The sequence below is a fragment of the Heteronotia binoei genome, chromosome 1 (genome assembly GCF_032191835.1).
Source record: "Heteronotia binoei isolate CCM8104 ecotype False Entrance Well chromosome 1, APGP_CSIRO_Hbin_v1, whole genome shotgun sequence".
Classification (NCBI taxonomy): Eukaryota; Metazoa; Chordata; class Lepidosauria; order Squamata; family Gekkonidae; genus Heteronotia; species Heteronotia binoei.
This window is the reverse complement of record NC_083223.1, coordinates 269,991,605-270,019,383: the sequence shown is the minus strand read 5'-3', so window position 1 is coordinate 270,019,383 and position 27,779 is coordinate 269,991,605. Positions and strand designations below refer to the sequence as shown.

The 27,779-nt window shown below is 46.2% G+C and overlaps 1 protein-coding gene across 1 annotated transcript in view; it reads right to left on the bottom strand.

Annotated features, from left to right (window-relative positions):
* The window catches only part of LOC132584084 (uncharacterized), a 165,463-nt gene that overhangs the window by 52,041 nt on the left and 85,643 nt on the right, over positions 1–27,779 (bottom strand). The window contains 1 exon segment of the mRNA XM_060255881.1: positions 7,489–8,747. Within this exon segment, the coding sequence (XP_060111864.1) occupies positions 7,489–8,747 (1,259 nt within the window).

Genomic DNA, 27,779 nt, shown 5'->3' with positions numbered 1-27,779 from the left:
GTACGTACTGGACATCGTAGTACAGATCACAGGCTCTGGCCCCTTACCAAAATGTGTTCCTGAAAACATTTCATTGCATCACTTGCAGAAATCCGAGTGAACGGCAGCTTTTGCGAGCTCCCCTAGCAGGCCCTTCCCCCATGCTTTGGGAACAACATAGACGGCACAAGAACAGGCAGTTGCTGAGTTTGCCCAGTTGCAGGGGAGCACCTGCTCAGGGGAACGCACCTGTCTTGGAGGAGCAGAGGTGGAAGAGGCGGTCCTGCAGGTACAAGGGGTTCAGGCTGTGATGGGCTGCCTGCTAAGAACTCCAATTCAAGCAGAATCACCCCATGAGGGTTTAACAGAGCAAACTTTCTTAGAGACTTATCTCTGCCAGTGCAATGAAATAGTCAAGCTCAGACTTCACACCTTGTGTCAGTGAAGAAGGCATAGGTAGAAAGAATATAGATTTTATGGGAAAAGAATGTATTAGGATATAAGAATCAATAGAACTGAGCCTAATAAGACATGCCTAGACTTGCTTAGCTGATGGAGGGCATTGCAGGCCTCTCATGTGACCTTACCATGAAATGTTATGCTAAAAACGCTGCGGCTTGGGGGGTCAGGTTGAGTTGGAAGAGGCTAAATGCGGAATAGTCCTGAATGTGCAAAAACAGTGTTGATGTAAATGACTTGTGTTGATGTAAATGACTTTTGTTAGGCAAAAGATGGATTGTGGTTAGGGCTACACGCCAAGAGGAGCTAAAGGACGGCAAGCAGAATCAGAACCTCTTGGTGTGAGATGTGGTAATTTTGTATGTCAGCATAGTTCTGTTGTAAGCTGCTTTTAATGCAAATGTGTATTGCTATATAGGGGCAGCTTGGGCATATGATCTTTGCTCAGACGCCCATCTTTGGTCTGAGACCACACGTGTGTATCAAATAAAGCTTGGCTGTTTTTTCCTGATCCTGCCTCAAGCCTCCTCTGTTACGGTCACCTGCCTTGATTGATAGAGCGGGCTCTTCCTGCTACATAAAACTTGGTGCCGTGACTCGGATGTGCTGGGGCTTTGGGGCCCCGGCTGCTTAGCCCGGTGGGGCCCGGCTGCTGGCGGGAGGCTCAGACCACGGTTGGAGCTCCCGGCCTTCTTTTTGGCTGACCGTTTTCCTGCCCGTCCCGTCTCCAGTCGGCCCTGCCGTGGACTAACCGGACCTGAACAGGCTGCAGGAACCAGCTTTATTTGGAAGACTCCGGATTGTAAGTATAGAACCTTGTGCGCAAAGCTTTAGAAGCCCTAGGGTGGGCAGTTTGGTGGAAGCCCCTCTGCATGAGACGGTGGGGTGTAGGCCCTGGCCCCGTCTCTGAGGGAAGGCGCGACTGATCACCGCGCAGCAGCACCCGCAGAACCCTGCAGATTGGGAAGAGAGGGGCCCTCATAGAACCCTAATAAACAGGGAAGGAAGGGAGTGCCGCCTCCAGCACGGAGGAAAGGGGCCCTGAGGGAGTGCCGCTTCCAGCTGCAGCCTTCTAACTGTGTCTGCTTGGGAGGGACCCGGGGGGGTGCCCTCATTGGAGCTCTATCGTGCTCCCGCAGCGATGTCAAGCTGTGAGTTGGGAAAACAATTAACACTGCTGCAGTGACTTCGGTGTTATACAAAAAAACAAACAAAAAAAAGTAAGGAAGTATCACAGAATGCAACATTTAATGTAACCTATTTGTCTGGAATGTATGTGGTGTGCATGAGGCATGACTGAGACGGTACTTGGTATCGAAGCAAACGGGATCTGTTAGTAGCCCGGTTCCTGCTGACGAGAGTCCAGTAGGCGGCGAAAGCAGAGAAGCGAGTGCATAGGGTCCCCTATATGTTACCCCTCCCTGTTCTTGTGTTTTAGTTGTCCGTTTGTCTGGGGACCTCGGTGGATTAGAAAGTGGAATTTGACTCAGCCCTCCGGGTTTCCAGAAAGACGATTGGGTCCTTTGGGACCCCCTGGAAGGGTTTAATGTTTGGTAGTTGCTAAATATACATGTGGGGAAGAGTTTATTTTTCAGGTCCTGGGTGTGAGCGCCTAGAAGCGGTCTCGGAGTCAGAGCCCACCCCGGAGCAAACTAGAGAAATATCTATTTGGAAAGGGAAGTGGTGTGCACATACGGGTTTATATATTTGGTGAAACACCACTAGAACCAAAATACCCCAGACACTTTTATGATTTAATTGCAGGGTCAGTGTGGATCTTTGGCCCTTCATGGAATCAGTATAGATTAAAAGCCAAGTTTTGTGCTACGGATAAAAGAATTAAGTCAAAGTCTTGGAAGATCTGGGAGGCTACTGATTGGGGCTCCCAGGGTCCCACCTCGTGGTTTGATAGTGAATTGGCCACTGCCACGGGATTGGTTCCTGGAACTCCTAAATTTCAGGGAGCCGGAGGTGACCCAGGTCCAGAATGCCATCTATCTCCTGGTATGATCAATGGTGGGCCTAGTATGGGCCACAGCAGCTTCTGCCCCTCTGCTTGTGGCTCAAGCTTTAATTTACAAGTCCATATATCACTGTGCGGGAGAGAGAACCGTTTATAAATTTCAAGATGTCACATACTTGGTGTGTGACGACCAGGTATGCTCTGACCCACAAAAAAAAAAAAAAAAAAAGTTGAAGGCAAAAAGAAAGATCACATCAATCGTAAAAATTTTCAAAATGCACTGATTGTATATGGTGCATAGTAACTGATGTCATCACAATGACAAAAGCACCGTGGACATTAATTAGGGGGTAATTAAGGGTCAAAGATAAAAATTGACTATTAGTTGGTCAAAGATTGGAATCGGAGCGGCCTAGGCCGCGAGAGGCACATAACTTTGTCTGCAAGGCAGTGTAAAAATTGTTTTAAGTGATGTGAAATATGCCTTCAGTACTGCGTAAAGCTCGGCTTCACTTAGAGAAACGAGAAGTGTGAGTATGGTTAAGCTAGCTAACGGATTGGTGTTGTGCCATATAGTGTAACGAAACAATGCATTTTACCCCCGGAAATTCCGGGAGATAACCCCAAAGATGTTGTTTATTAACCAGGAAAACTGTGCTGTAGTTTATTTTATGATTGCCATATAGGGCCATGTATGAACAGCCTCTAGAAGAACTAGCTGTGTCCCATTTGTGTTTTTGATTGATTATGTTGATGTGCCAGATATACTGTTCCTGGACAGGCATCTCAGTTTCAGGACAAGGCACTCTTAGTCAAGGCACTCCCAGGAACCAGATGTTAGGACATAGAGCAGTGTCTCAGTTGCCCCGTGCAGGGAGCTGATCCTTTAAGCCCAACGCAAAGCTCCCAGCGTCTTCCTCTTTTGCCACTTAGATTTCACCCTCGCCCCCCCCCCTTCATCGGTTAAGACCAAAGAATTCCAGATCTATGGGCTCTCCCAGAGAGAAGTTCTCCAGAAGCAAGTTCCCTGCCTCTGGCCATCTTACCTTCTCAGAAGAAATCCCCGTCAGCCATGTGATGCCCCTCCGGCAGATCCAGGCTCCCATCTGCCTATTAAGCAAATACCGGCAGGCTCCACCGGCAGGCACAAAACCCATTAAGACGCATGAGGTAGTAGAAAATCCTCCAGAAGCCAGATGCCTTTCCGGAGCGCTTGTGTAAAGCCCACCGAATATATTTGCCCACCAACCACAAAGTCACAGGTGCTCAGCCTTTACGGCCCAGTCGGCTCCGAGTGGCAGGAAGCTGGGTCGAGCCTGGAGATTGGAGAGTTGCCGTTCAGCCAGAAGATGGAAGACTAAGGGCATCCAGCCAAATAGCTGGCCCAAAAAGTAAAAGGCCTGCGGAGGAAGCGGTGGGCTGGAGTGCTTCCTAAATAAGCATTTTCCTGTGCCGTTGCAGCAAAAGATAAGAAAGAAAATACCCTAGCGAAGATGCAGGTCCAGATGGAGAAGCCCACTGTGGAAACCTCCAGCAACACCGAAGGCACCTACAACCTCGAGATCAAAGGATGGGACCGATTCATCATGTTTAAAAAGCTGAACGAGGCCCTGGAGTTCAAAGACACACAAGAGAGCCTCACAGCTGGGAAAGGAACCTTGAAGACCCGGAAGCGGAGCAGTCAGAAACAGTCAAGTCCAGATGGAGAAATGGAGAACCATCTGAAGGTCCCGATGTATGAAGTGTCTGAGCTCCTGGGTGCCCACAAGAGGGCCAAGCCAAAAGGAATGCTGCCCAGCAGAGAGCAGATCGACCAGATCCGAAAAGGAGAACTGACTGGCATCAAGGAAGTCTCGCGCCTGAAGGCTGTAGCCGAGATTGCGCCAAAGAGAGGTGGCCAGGAAACAGTAGAAACACGGAAGAAGCAGTTGGCCCAATGCCAGAACATGGTGTGTGCCTGCAGAAGCCTCCCCAAGGAAGAAAGCCCCAATTGCCAAACCTTTCTGTGAAGTTACAAAGAGGGGTGAGCAAGGGCCCTTTGAAGCAAGGCACTGAGTAATGTCAGACCTTAGAGAAGTTGAAGGCTGTTGAATTTTGTCTGAAGCCAGAGCAAGCATCTGCACCGATTCAACATTTCTGTTTTAACCCCCTATGCCTAAAAGGCCCTGTTTAATAAGAAGAATGATTTACATGGCAGAAGCACAAAAAAGAGAGCAAAAAAGATTTTAAAAGTGCCTGCTAGATGTTTCTGAAATAATCCTTCAAGATTGCGAAAGTAGGAGAAGCGTAAGGCAGTGAAAAGAGGAAGTTAATCTGAGAGGAGCAACTAGAAGCTTGCTGGAATAAGCATTGAGTCAGCTGTGGTAGACAGCTGTAACCAGATGCGTGTCCTGTCAGGAAGAAACCCAAGATAGAGCCCCAGGGATGCAGCATGCAGAAACTACCCCCATTTAAGTTTGTAATATTCAGATCACTGAGCACTCATTAGCCTCGGTGTGCGTATTGAAAGTGAGAAAAGGGTTTTTCCCCATTAGGAAGCCTCTAAGATATTAGTTCCAGAGGAAGGAGAGAACGCATGATGGTCCCTAGAAAGAATTAAGTAATATCTTGCTTTGTTCATACTGAGAAAAGAATTATGTATGCTACAGCTGAATCTGTGTTGGAGGTGTTCCAGCACCAATTCAGACGCTATGTGTGTTGCGTCTGGATCCGTGTTGGGAGTTCTCTTTTCACAGGTATACCATCCTTTTTGTGTAGAATAACGAAGAGGGGTGATTATAATCGTTTTTGCCCCAGCCCATAGAGAATACTTTAGTTTTAATTAATTATACATTGCCCATTGGTTTGCCCAGACTGCCATAGTTGTCCAGAGTGATTGTTAAAGGTTGTGCCTCCTGGAAATAAGAAAATCCAGTCCCCAGGAAGAAATATTATATGTTATGTTGAATTGTAGGTTTGTTTTGAGCTTTGTGTTGTTTTGACTAGGCAGTTAATCAAGGTTTTCCTAGATAGGCTTTGCAGGTGCAGTTTGCTCCCGGATCTAGTTGCTTAACAACCAACCTCTGGGTCCCACCTACCAGAAACGGTGGGAACTCACAGACAACGCCTCTGGACCCTTGCCCACCGGAAACGGCGGGGTTCACAGGCAGCTCATGGAAACATCACCAGAAGAAAAGGAAGAGAATGTGTAGTGGCGGGCCCATTTTCTTTACATTTTGCTACTTGTATTTTAACGTTGAGGAGCGGGGTGTAAAGGAAGTGGGTTTGTTGTGATGGGTTTGATATGTGTATGAGAGTTTGTGAATGTGGATTAAAATGTTAATCAGGTTTAGGCCTGAAGAGTCAGGCCAAAAGCCTGAAAGAGGGGAATGAAGAAGGCATAGGTAGAAAGAATATAGATTTTATGGGAAAAGAATGTATTAGGATATAAGAATCAATAGAACTGAGCCTAATAAGACATGCCTAGACTTGCTTAGCTGATGGAGGGCATTGCAGGCCTCTCATGTGACCTTACCATGAAATGTTATGCTAAAAACGCTGCGGCTTGGGGGGTCAGGTTGAGTTGGAAGAGGCTAAATGCGGAATAGTCCTGAATGTGCAAAAACAGTGTTGATGTAAATGACTTGTGTTAGGCAAAAGATGGATTGTGGTTAGGGCTACACGCCAAGAGGAGCTAAAGGACGGCAAGCAGAATCAGAACCTCTTGGTGTGAGATGTGGTAATTTTGTATGTCAGCATAGTTCTGTTGTAAGCTGCTTTTAATGCAAATGTGTATTGCTATATAGGGGCAGCTTGGGCATATGATCTTTGCTCAGACGCCCATCTTTGGTCTGAGACCACACGTGTGTATCAAATAAAGCTTGGCTGTTTTTTCCTGATCCTGCCTCAAGCCTCCTCTGTTACGGTCACCTGCCTTGATTGATAGAGCGGGCTCTTCCTGCTACATCAGCAGAACAAACAGAGAACCTCTTAGGGATCATGGTTTTATTTTAAATAAAGCATCCTCTTTATTAGGCAACAATTTGATGAACAGGTGAAAGTTAATCATACAAGTACAAAAAAAAGCACACAGTAAAAATTGGGTCTACTAACATTCTCAAACTGAGCGAAACAGATAAGCATTACAGTTCCCTAAGATTTTGGCAAGTCAGTTTTAAACTTCACGGGCAAAAAGCGAGGTACAATGGGAAGCCCAGCACATGTGACATGCTCACCCAATAGAAGGCATCTTCCAACTGGAAGCCACCAGTAGAAAGCCTGATCAGACCCTTCATGTGACATTTTTGATAGAGGAGACAGAGAAAGAGAAACAAAACTTTTGAACTTAAACATGCAATTGTCCACCACGTACAAACATTTGGACCCAAAACGCATTCTGCAAAAGAGTAACTATACTAGATGGAAAACAACATGTCTTCATAACTGCAATACATTTTTAAAACAAGTTTTTCAGAGGTCAGACAGCAGTTGATCATAATTCACAAGAAATAAACCTCCTGTTCCTTCAGCACTTATGAACTGTCGAGGCTGAGAGGCAGCTCTGATCTTTTGGTACTTTTCCTGATGAAGAACTGAACTTTACAGAGATTATGAAAATACACAATGCAGAAACATTCATAAATTGAAAGGACATTATGAATATCCTCTCTCGTGCATGTGCATTGGTGGGAAGTAAGGGGTGCACTCTGACTGATCTCTGAGCTCCTGAACCATTCTGAGCATTCCACCTCCTCCTTCCGAGAGTTCCACCTCCTTGTCCATTGAATAGTATTGCAGCTGCATAACAATCCCTGGATGAGCTCCACCACCTATTTTTCTACAAAACGACCCCTGGACAGAACCTTTTCCCACATTACTGGCATTTGTATGGTTTCTCCCCTGTGTGAATTCTTTGACCTGAAGTAAGGTTTCTACTGTACCTGAAGGTTTTCCACACATTAGGCCAGGGGTGGCCAACGGTAGCTCTCCAGATGTTTTTTGCCTACAACTTCCATCATCCATGCTGGCTGGGGCTGATGGGAGTTGTAGGCAAAAAACATCTGGAGAGCTACCGTTGGCCACCCCTGCATTAGGCTGTTATATGGTTTCTGTGTGTATCCTTTGGTGGGAAGTCAGGTTTGACTTCTGCCTGAAGCTTTTACCACACTCCAGGCATGTATATGGTTTCTCCCCGGTGTGAATTCTTCGGTGGGAAGCAAGAGCAGAGTTGTGAGTGAAGCTTTTCCCACACTCGAAGCATTTATATGGTTTCTCCCCTGTGTGAATTCTTTGGTGAGAAGTAAGAGTGGAACTTTCAATGAAGCTTTTTCCACAGTCCAGGCATGTATATGGTTTTTCCCCTGTGTGAATTCTTCGGTGGAAAGTAAGACTGAAACTATTAGTGAAGCTTTTTCCACACTCCAGGCATGTATACGGTTTTTCCCCTGTGTGAATTCTTCGGTGTGAAGTAAAACTGGAACTGCCACTGAAGCTTTTCCCACACTCCAGACATTTATAGGGTTTCTCTCCTGTGTGTATTTTCTGATGAACACTAAGGTGTGAACTGTGACTGAAGCTTTTTCCGCACTCCAGGCATGTATACGGTTTTTCCCCTGTATGAATTCTTCGGTGGGAAGTAAGAGTGGAACTGCGACTGAAGCTTTTCCCACACTCCAGGCATTTATAAGGTTTCTCTCCAGTGTGAATTTTCTGATGGATACTAAGGTATGAACTCTGAGTGAAGCTTTTCTCACACTCCAGGCATGTATATGGTTTTTCCCCTGTGTGAATTCTTTGGTGGAAAGTAAGAGTGGAACTGCAACTGAAGCCTTTCCCACACTCCAGGCATTTATAGGGTTTCTCTCCAGTGTGAGTTTTCTGATGGACACTAAGGTGTGAACTCTTACTGAAGCTTTTTCCACACTCCAGACATGTATACGGTTTTTCCCCTGTGTGAATTCTTCGGTGGGAGGTAAGACTGAAACTGTTAGTGAAGCTTTTTCCGCACTCCAGGCATGTATAGGGTTTTTCCCCTGTGTGAATTCTTCGATGGGAAGTAAGAGTGAAACTGCGACTGAAGCTTTTCCCACACTCCAGGCATTTATAGGGTTTCTCTCCAGTGTGAATTTTCTGATGGACACTAAGGTGTGTACTCTGAGTGAAGCTTTTCCCACACTCCAGGCATGTATACGGTTTTTCCCCTGTGTGAATTTTCTGATGGACACTAAGGTGTGAACTCTGACTGAAGTTTTTTCCACACTCCAGGCATGTATACGGTTTTTCCCCTGTGTGAATTCTTTGGTGGGAGGTAAGAGTGGAACTGCGACTGAAGCTTTCCCCACACTCCAGGCATTTATATATTTTCATTCTGTTGCACATCTTTTGTTGAACAGGAATAACTGATACTTCAGTGAAATGTTCTCCTCTTGCAGTGCTCTCATTCCTGCTCTCTACTTGACATCTCTTTTGCTGTAGAGACTCATCCCCCTCTAAAAGACTGGAATTATTCCTCCCTTTGGGTGGGTGTTTTCCATCCTCCTTCCTTGGTACATCCAAAGATTCAAACTTCTTTTTCGCATCTGAATGTGTATCCTTGTTCACCATTGGTGAGTGTTCTTCTTCATCTTTCGCTGACTGCCACACGTCTCCTATTGAAAGAAAAGGATACCTGGTTGGATGATTTCGCACTTTCCACAAATACAAAGTGTCAAGACTCACTCCCCCATACTTAAATCAGAATGGAGATCTCTCAGCCTTTGTATCCCTGTCAGAAGTGGGAGAGGTATTACAAAAAGGAAATGCAGAATGCAGAATTACCACGCACAACGTAATTAGCTGATTAGAACAAAAGAGAAATTAGGGGCAGAAAATTAGAACAAAAGAGAAATTAGGGGAAATTAATTAGGGGCAGAAAATTAGCATTTGTGAGATAAGAGTCCTGTATCCCTGTTCAGTCCTGGGGGTGTCCATTGTTCTGAATTGTGGATAAATTTGATTGCACCAATTGTTCTTTTGAATTTCTCCTTTACACTTCTCTGTTTAAGGGCTGCCGCTCTTCGTACCATTTGTTCTTTTATGTAGCGATTGGATTGCTTGTCTGACAAACAGAGTGGAAGGCCATCGCTGCCATTTGCTGGCATATACAACCTTGGGAGATCACATGTGAATGTACCAGAGATGGTACGGCTGGTGTGGTTGGGTCTTGTGATGGGGGTGTCTGAGTGAACTTGGAGACAGAGTTTTGGCAGGCTCTGGACTCAGATTCTGTGTCCAGGTTAGGATGGGCTTTGTTCTGGGATTGAAGCTGTTTACAGGCAAGAGGGAAGAAAAGGTCTGCATCCCAATCCCTGTGAGAGAAGTCTGTCATCATCCAGCATGGTTTGTTAATGATTCACTGGATGGCTTTTAGCTGAGAGGTGCATGTGACCACCACTAATGAAAATAAGGAGATATGAAGAGACCTTTCCAGTAAACATGCAATCGTGTATTAATCAGAAGAGACAAATCTGAAAGAAAGAAAGAAAGAAAGAAAGAAAGAAAGAAAGAAAGAAAGAAAGAAAGAAAGAAAGAAAGAAAGAAAGAAAGAAAGAAAGAAAGAAGAAAGAAAGAAAGAAAGAAAGAAAGAAAGAAAGAAGGAAAGAAAGAAGGAAAGAAAGAAAGAAAGAAGGGAAGAGAAGAGAAGAGAAGAGGATGATGATGATATCGGTAGCTCTCCAGATATTTTTTGCCTACAACTCCCATCAGCCCCAGACAGCATGGCCAATTGCTGGGGCTAATGGGAGTTGTAGGCAAAAAACGTCTGGAGAGCTACCGTTGGCCACCCCTGGCCTAATGTGTGGAAAACCTTCAGGTACAACAGAAACCTTACTTCACGTCAAAGAATTCACACAGGGGAGAAACCATAGAAATGCCTGTAATGTGGGAAAATGTTCCATCCAGGAGTTGTTTTGTAGAAAAATAGGTGGTGGAGCTCATCCAGGGATTGTTATGCAGCTGCAATACTTTTAAATGGACAAGGAGGTGGAACTCTCGGAAGGAGGAGGTGGAACACTCAGAAAAGTTCAGGAGTTGTGCTCCTGTGAGCTCAGTCAGAGTGCAGCCCCTACTTCCTACCAATGCACATGCACGAGAGAGGATATTCATAATTTCCATTCAATTTATGAATGTTTCTGCATTGTGTATTTTCATAATCTCTGCCGGGCTTCCCATTGTACCTTGCTTTTTGCCTATGAAGTTTAAAACTGACTTGCCAAAATCTTAGGGAACTGTAATGCTTATCTGTTTCGCTTAGTTTGAGAATGTTATTAGACCCAATTTTTACTGTGTGCTTTTTTTGTACTTGTATGATTTAACTGTAACCTATTCATCAAAGTGTTGCCTAATAAAGAGGATGCTTTATTTTAAATAAAACCATGATCTCTAAGAGGTTCTCTGTTTGTTCTGCTGACACAAGGTGTGAAGTCTGAGCTTGACTGTTTCATCGCACTGGCAGAGATCAGTCTCTGAGAATGTTTACTCTGTTAAACCCTCATGGGGTGATTCTGCTTGAATTGGAGTTCTTAGCAGGCTGGATTGAAGGGATTGGCCATCGCATGCACAGCCCATCACAGCCTGGACCCCTCGTACCTGCAGGACCGCCTCTTCCCCCTCTCCTCCTCCAAGACAGGTGGGCTCCTTTGAGCAGGTGCTCCCCTGCAACTGGGCAGATTCCGCAACTGCCTGTTCTTGTGCCGTCTATGTTGTGCCCAAAGCCTGGGGGAACGGCCTGCTAGGGGAGCTCGCAAAAGCTGCCGTTCACTTGGATTTTTGCAAGTGATAGGATGAAATCTTTTCAGGAACACATTTTGGTAAAGGGACGGAGCCTGTAATCTGTACTACGATGTCCAGTACGGCCATAAGCTCAATCCTTCTATGTAACTCCTGTACTGTCAAATGAGACATGCAGAAGCCACTTTGGGGGCTTTTTTGTGTGGCATTATTCACCATTGTGGTGTGATGGTTCCTTTTTTTGAGGGAGGTGCAATTCCTGACACAGTGAGGGGGGGAACTGGGGGGAAATCAGAGCCATTTTATACCTGATTACCTCCCTACCACCACCTTTCCGTTTTCCTTTGACAAAATGAGCCTTGACTTGGAGGGTGAGAGAGAGATGGAGTCCTAGAGAGGCACGTGGTGTGGGTTACACTGGAAGGGGGGCAGCCATTTGGACTTCCGTCGATTGCAAAAAAACCCCCACCTCTCAGTCAAATGCAGGCTTCTACTTCAATGGGCGGGAGGGAACCTGGTGAGCTCCAAGAGGCTTTGGAGGGGGGAATTGTGGGTTGGGGTCTGCAATGCAAGCCCCGAAGTGGGAGAAAGGAGGAGGGACGTAGCAGGGGTTGAAAGAGAGCACCCCCAGTGTATTCCTTGGCTCCCTGGGGACACCCCTCCCTCCTCCAGCGAAAACCGCTTGTCCCCATAGTGCAGAGCCAGGTGATTCCTGCAGCGGACTGGAGTGCAGGATCCGAATCTGCACCTTGGGAAGTCAAAGGAAGTTCAAGCAGCTTCCAGAGGCCCATTTAGGAAGGAGTGGGGAGTTGACAGCCCCACAGCTAGCAACCTTTTGCTCAGGGGGCCTAAGGGGGTCTGCTATAATATCACTGTGTGGAGCTGTCACACCATGCTTATAAATAACCAAAAAATAAATAATAAATACAAGTGGTGTATTGCATAAAATGTTTCAGGGCTATTACAAATAAAAGTGGTTTATTGCATAATAATATTTCAGATTTGTTATAATTTATTACAGTAGTAGTCAACTGCAAAGTAAGGTCTGGACCACCATATATCACAGGGGTGGCCAAATGGCTCTTTCACACATATTGTGTGGCTCTCAAAGCTGACACTTCCCCCATTGGACAACTTGGAGAAGGCATTTCTCTCTTTAAAACACCTCCCCAAGCCTTCCAAGCTAGCAGCTTAGAGAAAGAGCACTTCTCGGCTTTGTTGCTCAAAAATTCTGTCTGAACAGACAAGCTTTGACAGTTGAAACCGCAGATCCCCAAAACCAAGACAAATCAGTCACTGGACATACCAAGATATGTTTGCTCACCTGTTCATTTTCAACATTGCATATGTTGTTAAATGCCAATAATTCCTTTCTGATGATGAAGAAGAAGAAATTGGATATCCTGCCCTATACTCTCAGAGTGGCTCACAATCTCCTTTATCTTACTCCCCCACAGCAGAGGCCTGAGAACAAAAGAAGCAATTGATCTGGCAAATGGTTACTTTTATGGCTCTGAACGTGTCAACAAATGCTAATTTCAGGGGGACACAATCTGCAGCTGGAATTGGGAATTTTGAATGTCGCTAATGTTAACACCAGAGTTTAAAACAATTTCTGACATTAGTCTATATTGAAAACACACACCTTAAAGAAATTTAAAGAAAATTATTGAAAAGGCTGTGTGAGGGTGCCTGTAAAAAATGCAAGGAGGCCCCAGCCCCTCTGGCCCCTTGAGAGCTACGGCGCTGGGCTGTGAGCACTGTTCCGTCTAAGCTCAGTTAGTGTGAGCTAGCTCAGTTCTTTAGCCTCTAGCTCACACTTTTCTCTCTGACCATGCGATAAACCACCCCGGAGCAAGCTAAATGGTGCAGCAGCTCACAGGGGGGAGATTGGAGGAGGCTGCAGGAAAGGCTGAGGGAGCTGGGGAGGGGGTGCTGATGGGTGCACAGGGACCGTGTTGTTGTACCCCCAGAAGTTCCACACTGTGGAACAGAATCTGAAAAGTACAAGGCGGGGGGGAGGAAATCTTCCTCCTCAGTATCCAGGCCGTGCCCTTCTGTTTTAGGGAAATGAAGGCAGGAGGGTCCCCTCTCCTCCCCACAAGCGATTTGCTTGGGGTTTGATGCTCCGGGGGATGTATTTTTCTTGCTTCCACACAGCCCCTGTGCAGTTCTTGGGCCCCTGCGGCAGTTTCCCCTGGCTTTTTGCCATCTTGCCCAAACCAGGTTTGAGGTGAAGATGAATTCTACAAGCAAGGCAAGGTGACTGCCATTTTAATCTCCCCCAGCCCCACCCCAACTGTAGCTGTTTTTCCTTCCCCAAGGAAGGAGTGGGAGTGTCTGTTTTTTTTAGATTTTGGCAATTGACTAGGGTATAGTGATAGACACCACATAACTATGTAAAGTCCAGGAAGCACATCCAGATCACGTGATGTGATGGTATCCCTTTACTCTGCTCTGGTAAGACCTCATCTGGAGTATTGTGTTCAGTTTTGGGCACCACATTTTAAGAAGGATATAGACAAGCTGGAACGAGTCCAGAAAAGGGCGACGAAGATGGTGAGGGGTCTGAAGACCAAGTCCTATGAGAAAAGGTTGAAGGAGCTGGGGGTGTTTGGCCTGGAGAGGAGGAGGCTGAGAGGTGATATGATCACCATCTTCAAGTACTTGAAGGGGTGTCTTATAGAGGATGGTGTGGAATTGTTTTCTGTGGCCCCAGAAGGTAGAACCAGAACCAATGGGTTGAAATTAAATCAAAAGAGTTTCTGGCTGAACATTAGGAAGAACTTCCTGACGGTTAGAGTGGTTCCTTAGTGGAACAGGCTTCCTTGGGAGGTGGTGGGCTCTCCTTCCTTGGAGGTTTTTAAACAGAGGCTAGATGGCCATCTGACAGCAATGCGGATCCTGTGAATTTAGGAGGAGGTGTTTGTCTATTTCCTCCATTGTGCAGGGGGTTGAACTAGATGACCCTGGAGGTCCCTTGCAACTCTATGATTCTAAATCTTAAATAGACTAATATCTCCTTATAAAAAGAATTCTGATCACTACAGATACGTTCCTTCTCCAGACATGCCATAAATAAGCTGGCAACTGATGGTGCCAGGTTGCTATCCATTGTTACTCCTTGTTTCTGTAGAAAAAAATCATTTTCAAATCTGAATTTTTTTTTCAAAGACAATATCCACTAGTTCCATAATAAAAAATGCAGGCGGGTTTAAATCTTGTCTAGTTGTTAGAACGTCCTCTACTACTATTCGAGCTTCATCTAAGGAGGGAATGCATGTATAAAGAGATGTAACATCCAGGGTTAACAAACAAGCATGGTCTGGAATAACCCTTCCTTCAATCTTCATTCAAAAATCCCTGCTGTCTTTAATACAGGAAGGGTTCTGTACCACAAAAAATGATCAATTTACGTAGGCAAAGGTTCTAATACAGAATCAGATCCGGAGATCAGGGCCAGATTAAACCCTGTGGAGGCCCCTAGGCAGTCAAAATGTTGAGGGCTCAGGGCAAACTATCTCAGAGTTGGAGCACCACCCCACCAACTGTGGCCCCCCGCTCGGGCACCTTCTCAAAAGCCTCTTTGACAAAACTGTGGGGGAGAGGCAGACAGAGAGAAGCAAACTTGGCAACAATGCCAGCAGCAGCTGCACCAGGCAAGTGGGTCAAAGAGCAGCTCAGTGGCTGGCTGTGCCTGCAGGGTGGGAGGGCTGCAAGCAGGGGGGAAACTGAGGGGGGAGCCAGCCCGGGGCACCTAAAGGCATGGGGGCCCATAGGCCAGTGCCTATTTGGCCTAATTGTTAATCCAGCCCTGCCGGAGATCTGGAGATGCTGGGCCTCCCAGGGGCGGGGGAGAATCCCTTCGTATATTTTTGGAAGGGTGTATAGTACTGGGGTCCTGGGTGCTTCTTTATAATGAAATTTGAAAGTCTTGTCATTAATAATAGCCTTTTGTTCAGCTTCCACCAGGACCACTTTCTCCGTGTGTAGCGTTATAGGAACGATCCGTTTTTGAATTGATGAATGGGGAATGACTCTTCAAGGAAGGGTGAACCAGAATCCCCAGGTGGGGGCAGCCCCTCCCCCACTTTAAGGTCATCAGAAAGCATGAGGGGGAGCAGGAAATGTCTGCTGGGCACTCCATTGTTCCCTATGGAGACCGATTCCCATGGGGTATAATGGAAAATGGAACTGAGGCTATCTGAGGCTTGGGGGGGGGGGCTGTTTGTTTGTTTTTTAGATAGAGGCACCAAATATTCAGCATAGCATCCAGTGGCTCTCCCCAAAATGCCCTCCAGGTTTCAAAAAGATTGGATCAGGGGGTCCAGTTCTGTGAATACCCAAAATGGTGTCCCTATCCTTCATTATTTCTAACGGAGAGAAGACATTTAAAAGGTGTGTGGTCCCTTTAAATGGCCAGAACTCCCTTTGGGAGTTCAATTATGCTTGTCGCAACCTTGTTCCTGGCTCCACCCCCAATGTCTCCTGGCTCCTCCCCCAAAGTCCCCAGATATTTCTTGAATTGGACTTGGCAACCCTATCTACAAGCAAGGCAGGAGGGCTGCCATTTCAATCTCCCCCACCCCTGCCCCTACAGCAGCTGTTTTTACTTCCTTCCAGTTTTTTTAAATTTGGGCAGTTGACTAGGGTGCTAGTATAACCACATGTCTATCAGGCTATTTCAGTATATTAATACAGAATTTGTAAAACACTGGGACAGCCCATGTGGTAACCAAGACTCCCTCTATCCTGTGGTGTCTTGCGAGCAAAAATTCTACTTGGTGAGCTACTGAAATAAAAGTTGTGAGCTGCTGCATAAATTACTTTGCTCTGGGGCCATTTTTCCTGAGCTAAGGCAAAAATGTGTGGACTGTAGACTAAAAACTCAGAGGGAACACTGGCACAGGTAAATGTTTTTCGGAGGCCATTGTGGTGAGCTTGGAGCAGGAGAAATGGAGGGAAAACTTTCCCTCTTAAGAAACTTAAGCCGATGGAGCGGACTGGACTCATCTGCGCTCTTTTCTTCTGATTTTTTCCAGACAAGGATTCAAGTTTCCCATGGGATTGGAAGCAGAGCGAAATTTGGGGGTTGGGGAGGCTTCCCTCTGCTAAAATTTCCTCGCTACAGGAACACAGCACTGCCAGCCCAGACATAGAGTGAAAAAAATTTTCCCCTGCAGAGCTAGTTTTCTGTGTGCAGGGAGAATTTAGTTCTGAACTGGAGTCTTTCACTTGCTGCAGGTGCCTTGAGCCAGGCACTCCATCTCATCCCATTGTTACTGCCCCTATATGCTTTGTTCATATGCCTGCTTTGTGGAGGGTATAACCAGGCTACACTGCAGCACAAGCAATATAAAAACATCAGAGAAGCCATTTTGGATCAGGCCAATGGCCCATTGAGTCCAACACGCTGTCACATGGTGGCCAAAAAACCAGGAGGTCCATCAGTGGGGCCTGGAAACTAAAAGCCCTCCCACTATACCCCCCCACCAAGTACCAAGAATACAGAGCATCAATGCCACAGACAGAGAGTTCCATCTATGCCCTGTGGCTAATTGCCACTGAAGGACCCCTGCTCCAAATGTTTATCCAATCCCCTCTTGAAGGTGTCTGTGCTTGCAGCCATCGCCACCTCCTGTGGCAGTGAATTCCATCTGTTAATAACTCTTTGGAACCCTCAATAATAATGGACATGGGTGACACTGGGACATTCTGGAAAACCTGTGCCAGGCTCAGCACACAAAAAGTTGTCTGGCCTCACTTTGGTCCAGCTGGCCCATCTCTCAGAAACACTGTGGCCTCAAGGTTCAGAACATAAATGCCTTTAGCAATGAAGATAAGGAGGCCTCTCACTTGTCCGAGGCTCAGGAGAAAGCCAAGCACCCAGCTAAACTAATCCTCTCAGCCTCCAGCAAATTCAAAGACCAAGAAAAGTGGGAAAGTATTTTTCCTTTGAATTTCTGTCTTCTACTCAAACCTCTTTGTCTTCTGTCAATAACACTTCCAGGTGTTTCTGTATCAATATTTCCTGCCAACACCCCCGTCTCTAACTCTCCTGGCTCCACCTCAAATGTTAATTGCTCTCCTGCTGCCCTTCGAATTATCTAATCTCGTTTGAAATCTTCTCCATCCCCTTTCTAGAAATGGGCTATCAACACCTAGTGGTTACACATCCACACCAATCCCCTTGGCTTTCTGAGCCCCTTTGTCTGTCTCAGAAGCACCCATCTGTTCCTCTTTGCATACATTGTCTCCTAACGTCCTAATCCAATCCATACATTGTTCCGAGGAGCATCCTGACTGCTTGTGCCTCAGGACACGTTTCAGTCTACTTAAGGAGGGTCTCTGGGCCTGCTCAGGGTGTTCAGTCTTGGAGCCTTCAGACTCACACCCCTGAACTCTGCTTGGGAACCTTCCGCAGAAGAGCTCTGGTCATTCTGCCTTCCTTCTCCGTGGACTTCTGCTCACTGGACAGGTAGTTATAAAACTCTTTTCACCCCCACCAATATTACGTACCCCCCCTATCCGTTCTGCTAAAGACCTGTTTTTCTGGTGTTCTCTCCCTGTGCTAGTTTAATTCAGTATATGTGTGTATTTTTATTATTTTATTGCTTAAAACTGGAATTTGTAATTATTTTTACGCAACAATTGCAAGTAATAATACTCCATACATGTATGGATACTACATAAATAGAAATTAACAAACATTTAAACATGGTACCACAGATGATCCACAATCCAAAATGGAGTAAAGTTAGTAAATATAAACCAATACTATTCCAGTTTTATACATTGCTGCATGTCTGGTAAAAAAAAAAAAAGTCAGATATCTCTTTGGAATTGTGTATTTTCACTTCTTCATTATAGTTTACATAGTCAGAAAAATAGAACCATCTTTCTAGTAAGGTATTCTTTTTTGTAGGAACCTCTGCTATATAAATTTGTAGAGCTAATCTCACCAAAACTGCAACTGCCAACAGATCATTCCACCATTGTTGAATTTTCCTTCTAGTGTTTAGCTGCAAGAATCTTTGCAGTGGTAAGTAATAATGATGCCAATTCTCTTTTAAGTTGTGAAATTTTTAAATCTGGCCAGAAATTTAGTAGGATTGATTCTGGTGTAAGAGGAATTGCACAATTCAAATTTTTTTCTATAATGCTAGCCACTGATGGTCAGAATAACTTCACCCTGGGACATTCCCACCAGCCATGGCTGAAAGTACCTGGGAGTTGATACCCTTCCCAACAATTTCGGCTTAGTTTGGATTTAGATCAGTATTGTTTCTGGGGAGTTAAATACCATCTGGCATATATTTTAAAGTTTTGAAGTTTAATGTTTAAAGAATAAGTTTTCTATAAAGGCAAAGACCAGAGTAATTTCCACTGATCTTCCAAAGTCATTTCAACGTCCTGGTTATTATTTTATTGTTTTAAGACAATTCTCCCTTTATTACAATTTCATTTGGCTATTTTGAGATATCTCTCCGAAATTATTACTGATATGCACATGGTGGAATCTGGCTCCTAAATAGCTCTACCTGGGTCCACCTAGTCTAATTTTCCTCCCCCCGATAAAAAGAGGAGACCCCCCCCAGCATTTTTTGTAACACAATTGAGGCTCTCCCATCTCATTCCCAGAACATTTTCCTAAAAAGTGTCTTGGGGGGAGGGCAGGCGGGAGGGTGTTGGTGCCCTCAGAGGGGAGAGGGAGGGGTGGGGCTTCAGGCAGGGAAAGGGACTCCTGTCCCAGGAAGGGGTCGGCAGAGTTTGAGAAGAAGCATTTCCAGGGGAGGAGGGGGATGGATGATTAAGGGCCCCCAGATAGAATGTCCATTTGAGGGGAGAGATGTGGGGCCAAATGCTCCTGAGTCTTGAAAGATCAATTCCAGTATCTTGAATTGTGCTCTGAATCTCCTTTCTTGGAGGTTTCTAAACAGTTGCCCATTTGACAGAAATAGAGATCCTGTGAATTTAGGGGGAGGTATTTGTGAAGTCTGTGCATTGTGCAGGGGGTTGGACTAGATGACCCTGGAGGTCTCTTCCAAACCCTATGATTCTAATCCAATCTGGAGACAGGTTCTCTCCAGGGACTGACACATAAAATGTGTGTGGAGCAAAACCGGATTCCCAACGTCTGTCTTTCTCTCCCTCCCAGGTTGGTGGAAAGTCACCCTGGAATCTCCTCTGCGTTCTGAAGGGAAAAGAGGCACCATGAAGCCAGCTCAGGTACGGAGGGTGGGAGGATCTCTGGGTAGACGTGGGGCAGGCAATAGGGATGCTTCTCTGTTCAGAGGATCGGGCTCCTTCCCCTTGATTCTCGTGTTCTCTGCTGGAAAGGCAGAAAAACGGTCACCCACTGTCTAGGATTGTTTCTGCAGAGAAGCAGGACAATTGGAACATTCTGTTTAATTTGACCCAGCTCCAAATGGCACCACAACAGTACTGAATTTCCCATGGAAAAATATTTGGACCTTTAGAATATGGTCATCTTTGGCCTTTTCCCCTCAAGACTATAGCCCCTTCTGGCTGAGGACACCCTCTGGTTCCGAGATGCTCCTCTGGAAGCCTTGTAGGGTGGAGATCTCCCCTTGGGGCTATTCCCATCTCCTCTTTGTGCTGCTCTTTCACTACGAATCGACTCCCTCTGGTTTTGGCTTCCCCCCTTCGGACCAGCTTTCCGGTAAAAAATGCCTCCTTCTCCTTCTTGCAGGCGGGGGTGTCCTTCGAAGAGGTGGCCGTGACCTTCACCCCGGGGGAGTGGAGCCTGCTGCGCCCAGCCCAGAGAGCTCTGTACAAGGAAGTCATGCTGGAGAATTATGGGAACGTGGCCTCTCTGGGTGAGGAGCCTTTTCTCCTTCTTGCTGTGAGGAGTGACTGTGAGGTGTTCCTTAGGGAGGAAGGAGGTGGTCAGGCTGCCTGCCCTGGTCCCATTGGTGGTCTCTGCTCCCCTCCGCTCTCCTCCCTCTGGTGTGGGGAGGGCTCTGTGCTCTCCTTGCAGAGAGGGAGCCCCTGCCTGGCACTTCTGGGCCTGAAGCCCCTGAGAGGGCATCGGAAGAGGTGCCAAGGGAGGCCTGGTCTGGAGATGGTGGGGCGATTTAAGCAGGGGCTTCCCTCCAGTCTGGGCTGAGACGTGGCTGCTGCCTCTGCTGTCATTTCAGTTCTCAGCTGGCCTTTCCCTCTCAGCTTGGCACGGAACAGGCGCATGACTGCCAATGTTATGCCAGCACCCCTCTAAATGTCTAGGGCCTGAGTCTGCCTAGGGTTGCCAATCCCCAGGTGGTGGCAGGGGTTTCCCCTGTTTGGAGGCCCTCCCCTCGCTTCAGGGTCATCAGACAGGGGGGAAGGGAAATGTCTGCTGGGCATTCCATTATTCCCTATGGAGACCAATTCGCCTAGGGTATAATGGTGAATTGGTCTGTGTGTATCTAGGGTTCTGCGAGGGCTGTTTTTTGAGCTAGAGACACCATATTAGCAGCATAGCATCCTGTGCCTGTCCCCAAAGTACCCTCCAAGTTTCAAAAAGATTGGACTGGGGGTCCTGTTCTATAAGCTCCCAAAGAAGGTGCCCCTATAGAATTTTTGCTCACAAGTCTCTAAAGCTTAGAGCAAGCATTGCTCCCATCCTCTCTTTTCCTGTAAGGAGGACCAGAGGAGATCCCCCCCACACACACACACACTCCGGGTTGCTAGTCTCTGAACAAGCGTGCTTGCACACAAAAGCTTATACCCAGAATAAAACTTGGTTGCTCTTAAAGGTGCCCAAATTAGGGTTGCCAAGTCCAATTTAAGAAATATCTGGGGACTTTGGGGGTGGAGCCAGGAGACTTTGGGGGTGGAGCCAGGAGACATTGGGGTGGAGCCAAGATCAAGGCTGTGACAAGCATAATTGAAGTCCAAAGGGAGTTCTGGACATCACATTTAAAGGGACGGCACACCTTTTCAATGCTTTCCTTCCATAGGAAATAATGAAGGATAGGGGCACCTTCTTTTGGGGCCCATAGAATTGGACCCCCTGGTCCAATCGTTTTGAAACGTGGGGGATATTTTGGGGAGAGGCACTAGATACTGTACTGAAAATTTGGTGCCTCTACCTCAAAAAACAGCCCCTCCAGAACCCCAGATACCCACAGATCAATTATCCATGATTTTCTATGGGAATAAATCTCCATAGGGAATAACAGAGTTCCCAGCAGACATTTCCCTCCCCTCCCCCCGCTTTCTGACGACCCTGAAGCGGGGGGAGGGTCTCCAAACCGGGGGATCCCCTGCCCCCACCTGGGGATTGGCAACCCTAGCCCAAATAGATATTTTGACTGCCAGCTGCCAACTTCCTTTCTGTCTTCCTTTCTCTTGATGTTGAATAAAAATCGGCCCTTTTAAATCGTCACACTGTTTTGAGGGGAAATCCTGCACCCACCTGCAAATCTGTGGGTACAGAGTTTGAAGTTCCAAGAGGCCCAGAGTTGGGGTACGTGAGTGCCTAGCCCCATATCTGTGCTCTTACAGAGTCTCAGTATGAGAAAAGAGGGATGAGTCTTGACCCCATACGGTACCCCACGCTGCTCCCATTGCTTGCCTGTGTGTGTGTTTCTGGAGGGACGGTCAGTCCGGCTCGGAATTGGATGAAGATGAGTAGCTGTGTTAGTCTGGCTGTAGCAGCAAAAAGTAGCAAGAGTCCAGTAGCACCTTCAAGACTAAAAAAACTGCCACTGGATGACCTTCACAAGTCACTGTGAGCAGAAGAAGTGAGCAGTGAGTCACAAAAGCTCATCCCCTGCCACACATTTTGTTATTCCTTAAGGTGCTGTCTTTCTACTCATTTGGAATGGTTGCATTTATGGGCACACAGAAGAGGTCTAATTTTGTGGTTTCCCCCCCCCCCCGCCCCGCCCCCGATAAACAGGTCCTCCAATCGCCAAACCTGACCTCATATCCTGGCTGGAAGAAGACAAACAGCTGTTTCTCCTGGGCTATGATGGATTGGCAGGTAGGGGGGCTTCAGAAGTCTGTCTTGGGACTGTGTGCGGCCTGCGCTTCCTTCCAAGGGCTGTGAATTTCTGTGGCCTTGTTTGTTCTCACAGTTTGCCCTGCAAAGGGCTTGGGGGAATAGTGGATGCTGAAACAGTAGCTGTAGATCTTCAACCCAGGACAAGAGGTGGTTTCCTACTGCCTCCTCTCTGTGCCTGCTCTCCACTTTGTGAGACAGGATGCTGGACTAGATGGACCCTCACTGGTCTGATCCAGCAGGGCTCTTCTGATGCTCTTATGAGGGGAAGGCCTCAGGCTCTCTGCCCTGTTGCTGGCCCTCCAGAGGAATTGGTTGGCCACTGTGTGAGGCAGGATGCTGGACTAGATGGACCCTCAGTGGTCTGATCCAGCAGGGCTCTTCTGATGCTCTTATGAGGGGAAGGCCTCAGCCTCTTTGCCCTGTTGCTGGCCCTCCAGAGGAACTGGTTGAGGCCACTGTGTGAGACAGGATGCTGGACTAGATGGACCCTCACTGGTCTGATCCAGCAGGGCTCTTCTGATGTTCTTATGAGGGGAAGGCCTCAGCCTCCCTGCCCTGTTGTTGGCCCTCCAGAGGAACTGGTTGAGGCCTCTGTGTGAGACTAAGTGCTGGACTAGATGGAGCCTCACTGGTCTGATCCAACAGGGCTCTTCTGATGTTCTCTGAGGGGAAGGTCTCAGCCTCTCTGCCCTGTGGTTGACCCTCCAGAGGAACTGGTCGGCCAGTGTGTGAGACAGGATGCTGAGCTGATCCAGCAAGTCTCTTCCTATATTCTTGTGTTCGCTACTGGTGATCACATACGCTTCTCAGCTCAAACCCATCCAGTGAATCATTAACAAGCTATGCTGGACAATGATACATTTCTCATAGGCATTGGGAGGCGAACATTTTCTTGCCTCTTCAACTTTAAACAACATCTAACCCAGAACAAAGCCCTTCCTAACCTGGACACAGAATCTGAGTCCAGAGCCTGCCACAAACTCTGTCTCCAAGTTCACTCGGACACCACCATCACGAGCCCCAACCACACCAGCCGTACCATCTCTGGTACATTCACTTGTGATCTCCCAAGTCTGTAGATGCCAGCAAATGGCAGCGACGGCCTTCCATTCTGTCGAACAAACAGGTCAATCCCTACCCAAAAGAACAAATGGACCTGAGAGTAGCAGTCCTTAAATGGAGAAGTGTAAAGGAGAAATTAAAATGCACAATTGCTGAAATTCAATTCATTCAGAAATTCAGAACTATGGATTCCCCCCCGCCAGGACTGAACAGGGATATAGGATTCTTATCTCACAGGTGCTAATTTTCTACCCCTAAGTATTTCTTCTTTGTTATAATGCAGCTAGTTGCAGTGTGCCTGGTACATCTGCATCCTAAATTCCGTTTTTATAATCCCCCTCTCACTCACTGACAGGGATACAAAGACTGACATATCTCCATTCTGGTTTAAGTGAGGAGAAGGCAGTCTTGACTCCAAAAGCTTATACCTGGAAAACCTTGTTAGTCTTTAGGAGCTACTGGATTGAAAATTAGATATCTGTGGAATGTGTCATATCGTCAATCCCTTTCTTTCAGCAGGAGACGTGCGGCAGTCAGTGAATGAAGCGGAACGCTACCTATTGATGGAAAAAGAGGATACGTATTCGGATGTGAAAGAGAAGTTTGAATCTTTGGATGCATCAAGGAAGGAAGATGGAAAACACCCACCCAAAGGGACGAATAATCCCAGTCTTTTACAGAGGGATCAGTCTGTACAGCAAAATAGATATCAAGCAGACAGCAGGAATGAGTGCACTGCAAGAGGAGAAAGTTTCACTGAAATATCAGCTATTCCTATTCAACAAAGGATGTGGAACAGAAAGAAAATATATAAATGCCTGGAGTGTGGAAGAAGCTTCAGTCGCAGTCAGGGTTCTAGCTTTACCTCCCATCAAAACATTCACACAGGGGAGAAACCAAATACATGCCTGGAGTGTGGAAAAGGCTTTATTCACAGTTCATACCTTAATGTCCATCTGAAAATGCACACAGGAGAGAAACCATATAAATGCTTGGAGTGTGGAAAAGCCTTTGGTCAGCTTTACGGTCTTACTTCCCATCGAAGAATTCACACAGGTGAGAAACCATATAAATGCCTGGTGTGTGGGAAAAGCTTCCATCACAATTCCGGTCTTACTTACCATTGCAGAATTCACACAGGGGAGAAACCATATAAATGCTTGGAGTGTGGGAAAAGCTTCCATCACAATTCCGGTCTTACTTCCCACCGAAGAATTCACACAGGTGAGAAACCGTATAAATGCCTGGTGTGTGGGAAAAGCTTCCATCACAATTCCGGTCTAACTTACCATCAAAGAAGTCACACAGGAGAGAAACAATACAAACGTAAAGAGTGTGGGGAAAACTTCAGTCAGAGTTCCAATCATACATCCCACCAAAGAATTCACCCAGGGGAGAAATCATATAAATGCTTGGAGTGTGGAAAAGGCTTCAGCCAGCTTTACGGTCTTACTTCCCATAGAAGAATTCACACAGGTGAGAAACCATATAAATGCCTGGTGTGTGGGAAAAGCTTCCATCACAATTCTGGTCTGACTTACCATTGCAGAATTCACACAGGGGAGAAACCATATAAATGCTTGGAGTGTGGGAAAAGCTTCCATCACAATTCCGGTCTTACTTCCACCGAAGAATTCACACAGGTGAGAAACCGTATAAATGCCTGGTGTGTGGGAAAAGCTTCCATCACAATTCCGGTCTAACTTACCATCAAAGAAGTCACACAGGAGAGAAACAATACAAACATAAAGAGTGTGGGAAAAACTTCAGTCAGAGTTCCAATCATACATCCCACCAAAGAATTCACCCAGGGGAGAGATCATATAAATGCTTGGAGTGTGGAAAAGGCTTCAGTCAGCTTTACGGTCTTACTTCCCATCAAAGAATTCACACAGGTGAGAAACCATATAAATGCCTGGTGTGTGGGAAAAGCTTCCATCACAATTCCGGTCTCACTTACCATTGCAGAATTCACACAGGGGAGAAACCATATAAATGCATGGAGTGTGGGAAAAGCTTCAGGCAGAAATCACAACTGACTTCCCACCAAAGGATGCATGCAGAAGCCATATAGTAGCTTAACGTGTGGGAAAACTTCAGGTACAGCAGAAACCTTACTTCAGATCAAAGAATTCAGACAGGAGAGAAACCGTGCAAATGCCTGAAAAGTGGGGAAATGTTCCATCAGAGTGTGCCCCGTACTTCCCACCAAATGCACATGCGCAGGAGAGGAAATGTAGCATATTCATAATTTGTATTACTTTTATGAATGTTAATGTATTGTGTAGTTTCATAATCTCTGTAAAGTTCAATTCTTGATTAGGAAAAGTACCAAAAGATCAGAGCTGCCTCTCCGTTTAGTACCGAGGAACAGGAGGTTTATTTCTTGCGAATTATGAGCAGCTGCTGACTGATGTCTTAAAAACTTGTTTTAAAAATTTAATGGCAGTTATCAAAACGTGTTGTATTCCAACCTAGTATAGTTACTCGTTTGCACAATCGCTTTCAGATCCAAGTGTTTCTATCTGGAGGACAATCGCATGTGAAAGTTCAAAAGTTTTATTTCTCTTCCTCTGTCCCCTCTATCAAAAGTGTCACATTAAGGGTCTAATCAGGCTTTCTACTGGTGGCTTCCAGTTGGAAAAGGCCTTCTATTGAGTGAGCATGTCACATGGGCCGAGCTTCCCACTGTACCTCACTTTCTGCCTATCAACTTCAAAACTGACTTGCCAAAATCTTAGGGAACTGTAATGCTTATCTATTTTGCTAAGTTTGAGAAAGTTAGTAGACTCAATTTTTATTGTGTGCCTTTTCTCTACTTGTATGATTTAACTTTCACCTGTTCATCAAACTGTTGCTAATAAAGAGGATGCTTTTTTTCAAATAAAACCATGATCTCTAAGAGGTTCTGAGCTTGACTATTTCATTGCACTGGCAGACATAAGTCTCTGAGAAAGTTTGCTCTGTTAAAAACCCTCATGGGTGATTCTGCTTGAATTGGAGTTCTTAGCAGGCTGGATTGAAGGGATTGGCCATCGCATGCACAGCCCATCACAGCCTGGACCCCTTGTACCAGCAGGACCGCCTCTACCCCCTCTGCTCCTCCAAGACAGGTGGGCTTCTCCGAGCAGGTACTCCCTGCAACTGGGCAAACTCGGCAACTGCCTGTTCTTGTGCCGTCTATGTTGTGCCCAAAGCCTGGGGAAGGGCCTGCTAGGGAGCTCGCAAAAGCTGCCGTTCACTTGGATTTCTGCAAGTGATAGGATGAAATGTTTTCAGGAAGATATTTCGGTAAAGGGCAGGAGACTGAGCTGTACTATGATGTCCAGCATGTACAACCATAAGCACAATCCCTCTGTGTAACTCCTGTACCATCCAACGTGACGTGTAGAAGCCTCTGCTTGGCGTCAGCTCTTCCCCCGCCCTGAAATTTTATGCTCATTTTCTTGTTTTTTCTTTGTAATCCCAACTTCTGTTATATTGTTTCCTGGACGTCCATTCCTATTGATGCAAATTGCCCCATCTGGGAGAACCGGGTTTGATCCCCCACTCTGGGAGAACTGGGTTTGATTCTCCACTCCTCCATTTGCAGCTGCTGGAATGGCCTTGGGTTAGCCATAGCTCTTGTAGGAGTTGTCCTTGAAAGGGCAGCTGCTGTGAGAGCCCTCTCAGTCTCACCACCTCACAGGGTGTCTGTTGTGGAGGGAGAAGGTATAGGAGATTGTAAGCTGCTTTGAGTCTCTGATTCAGAGCGAAGGCGGGGTATAAATCTGCAGTTCTTCTTCTTCTTCCAATGCTGTGTAATCCCCCTTAGTCTCAGGGAAAAAGACAAACCACAAAATTCATGGAGACAGATGAAGATGGGGCCTTGTTTGTCTCTCTGTAGCAGTAGAAAAGAGCAAGAGTCCAGTTGCCCTTAAAGACTGGCAAAATTTGTGGCAGGGCGGAACTTTTGTCTCTGAAGATGTGAGCAGAGACTCATCTGCAAATTATTTAGTCTCTTCACGCCCTCATCCAGATCATTGTTAAAAATATTGTACAGTTCTCCAACCAGTTCCGTACCCACCTAACTGTCCTAGAGTTTAGACCCCAGTCCTCTAGTTTACCCATCAGAACACCACGGGGAACCCTGTCGAAAGCTTCCCTGAAATCTAGGTAAAGGACATCAACAACCTCAGTTCTCTGATCTCTGTAATCTGGAGAGGAGGGCTGTTTCTACACTTGACAGAAGATCCTCTCTCAGTGCACATTTACAATGTCCATCTACATTTTTTTTATTTATTTAATTTGATTTTTAGCTCACCTTTCCCATAGAACAGGCTCAGGGCGGGCTACATCATAAAAGCAGTCAACATTTAAAAAGCCAATTTGAAATAATGCATGGTATGGAGAAAGTAGAGAAAGAAGTACTTTTCTCCTTTCTCACAATACAAGAACTCGTGGGCATTCGATGAAATTGCTGAGCGGACAGGTTAAAACGGATAAAAGGAAGTACTTCTTCACCCAAAGGGTGATTAACATGTGGAATTCACTGCCACAGGAGGTGGTGGCACCCACAAG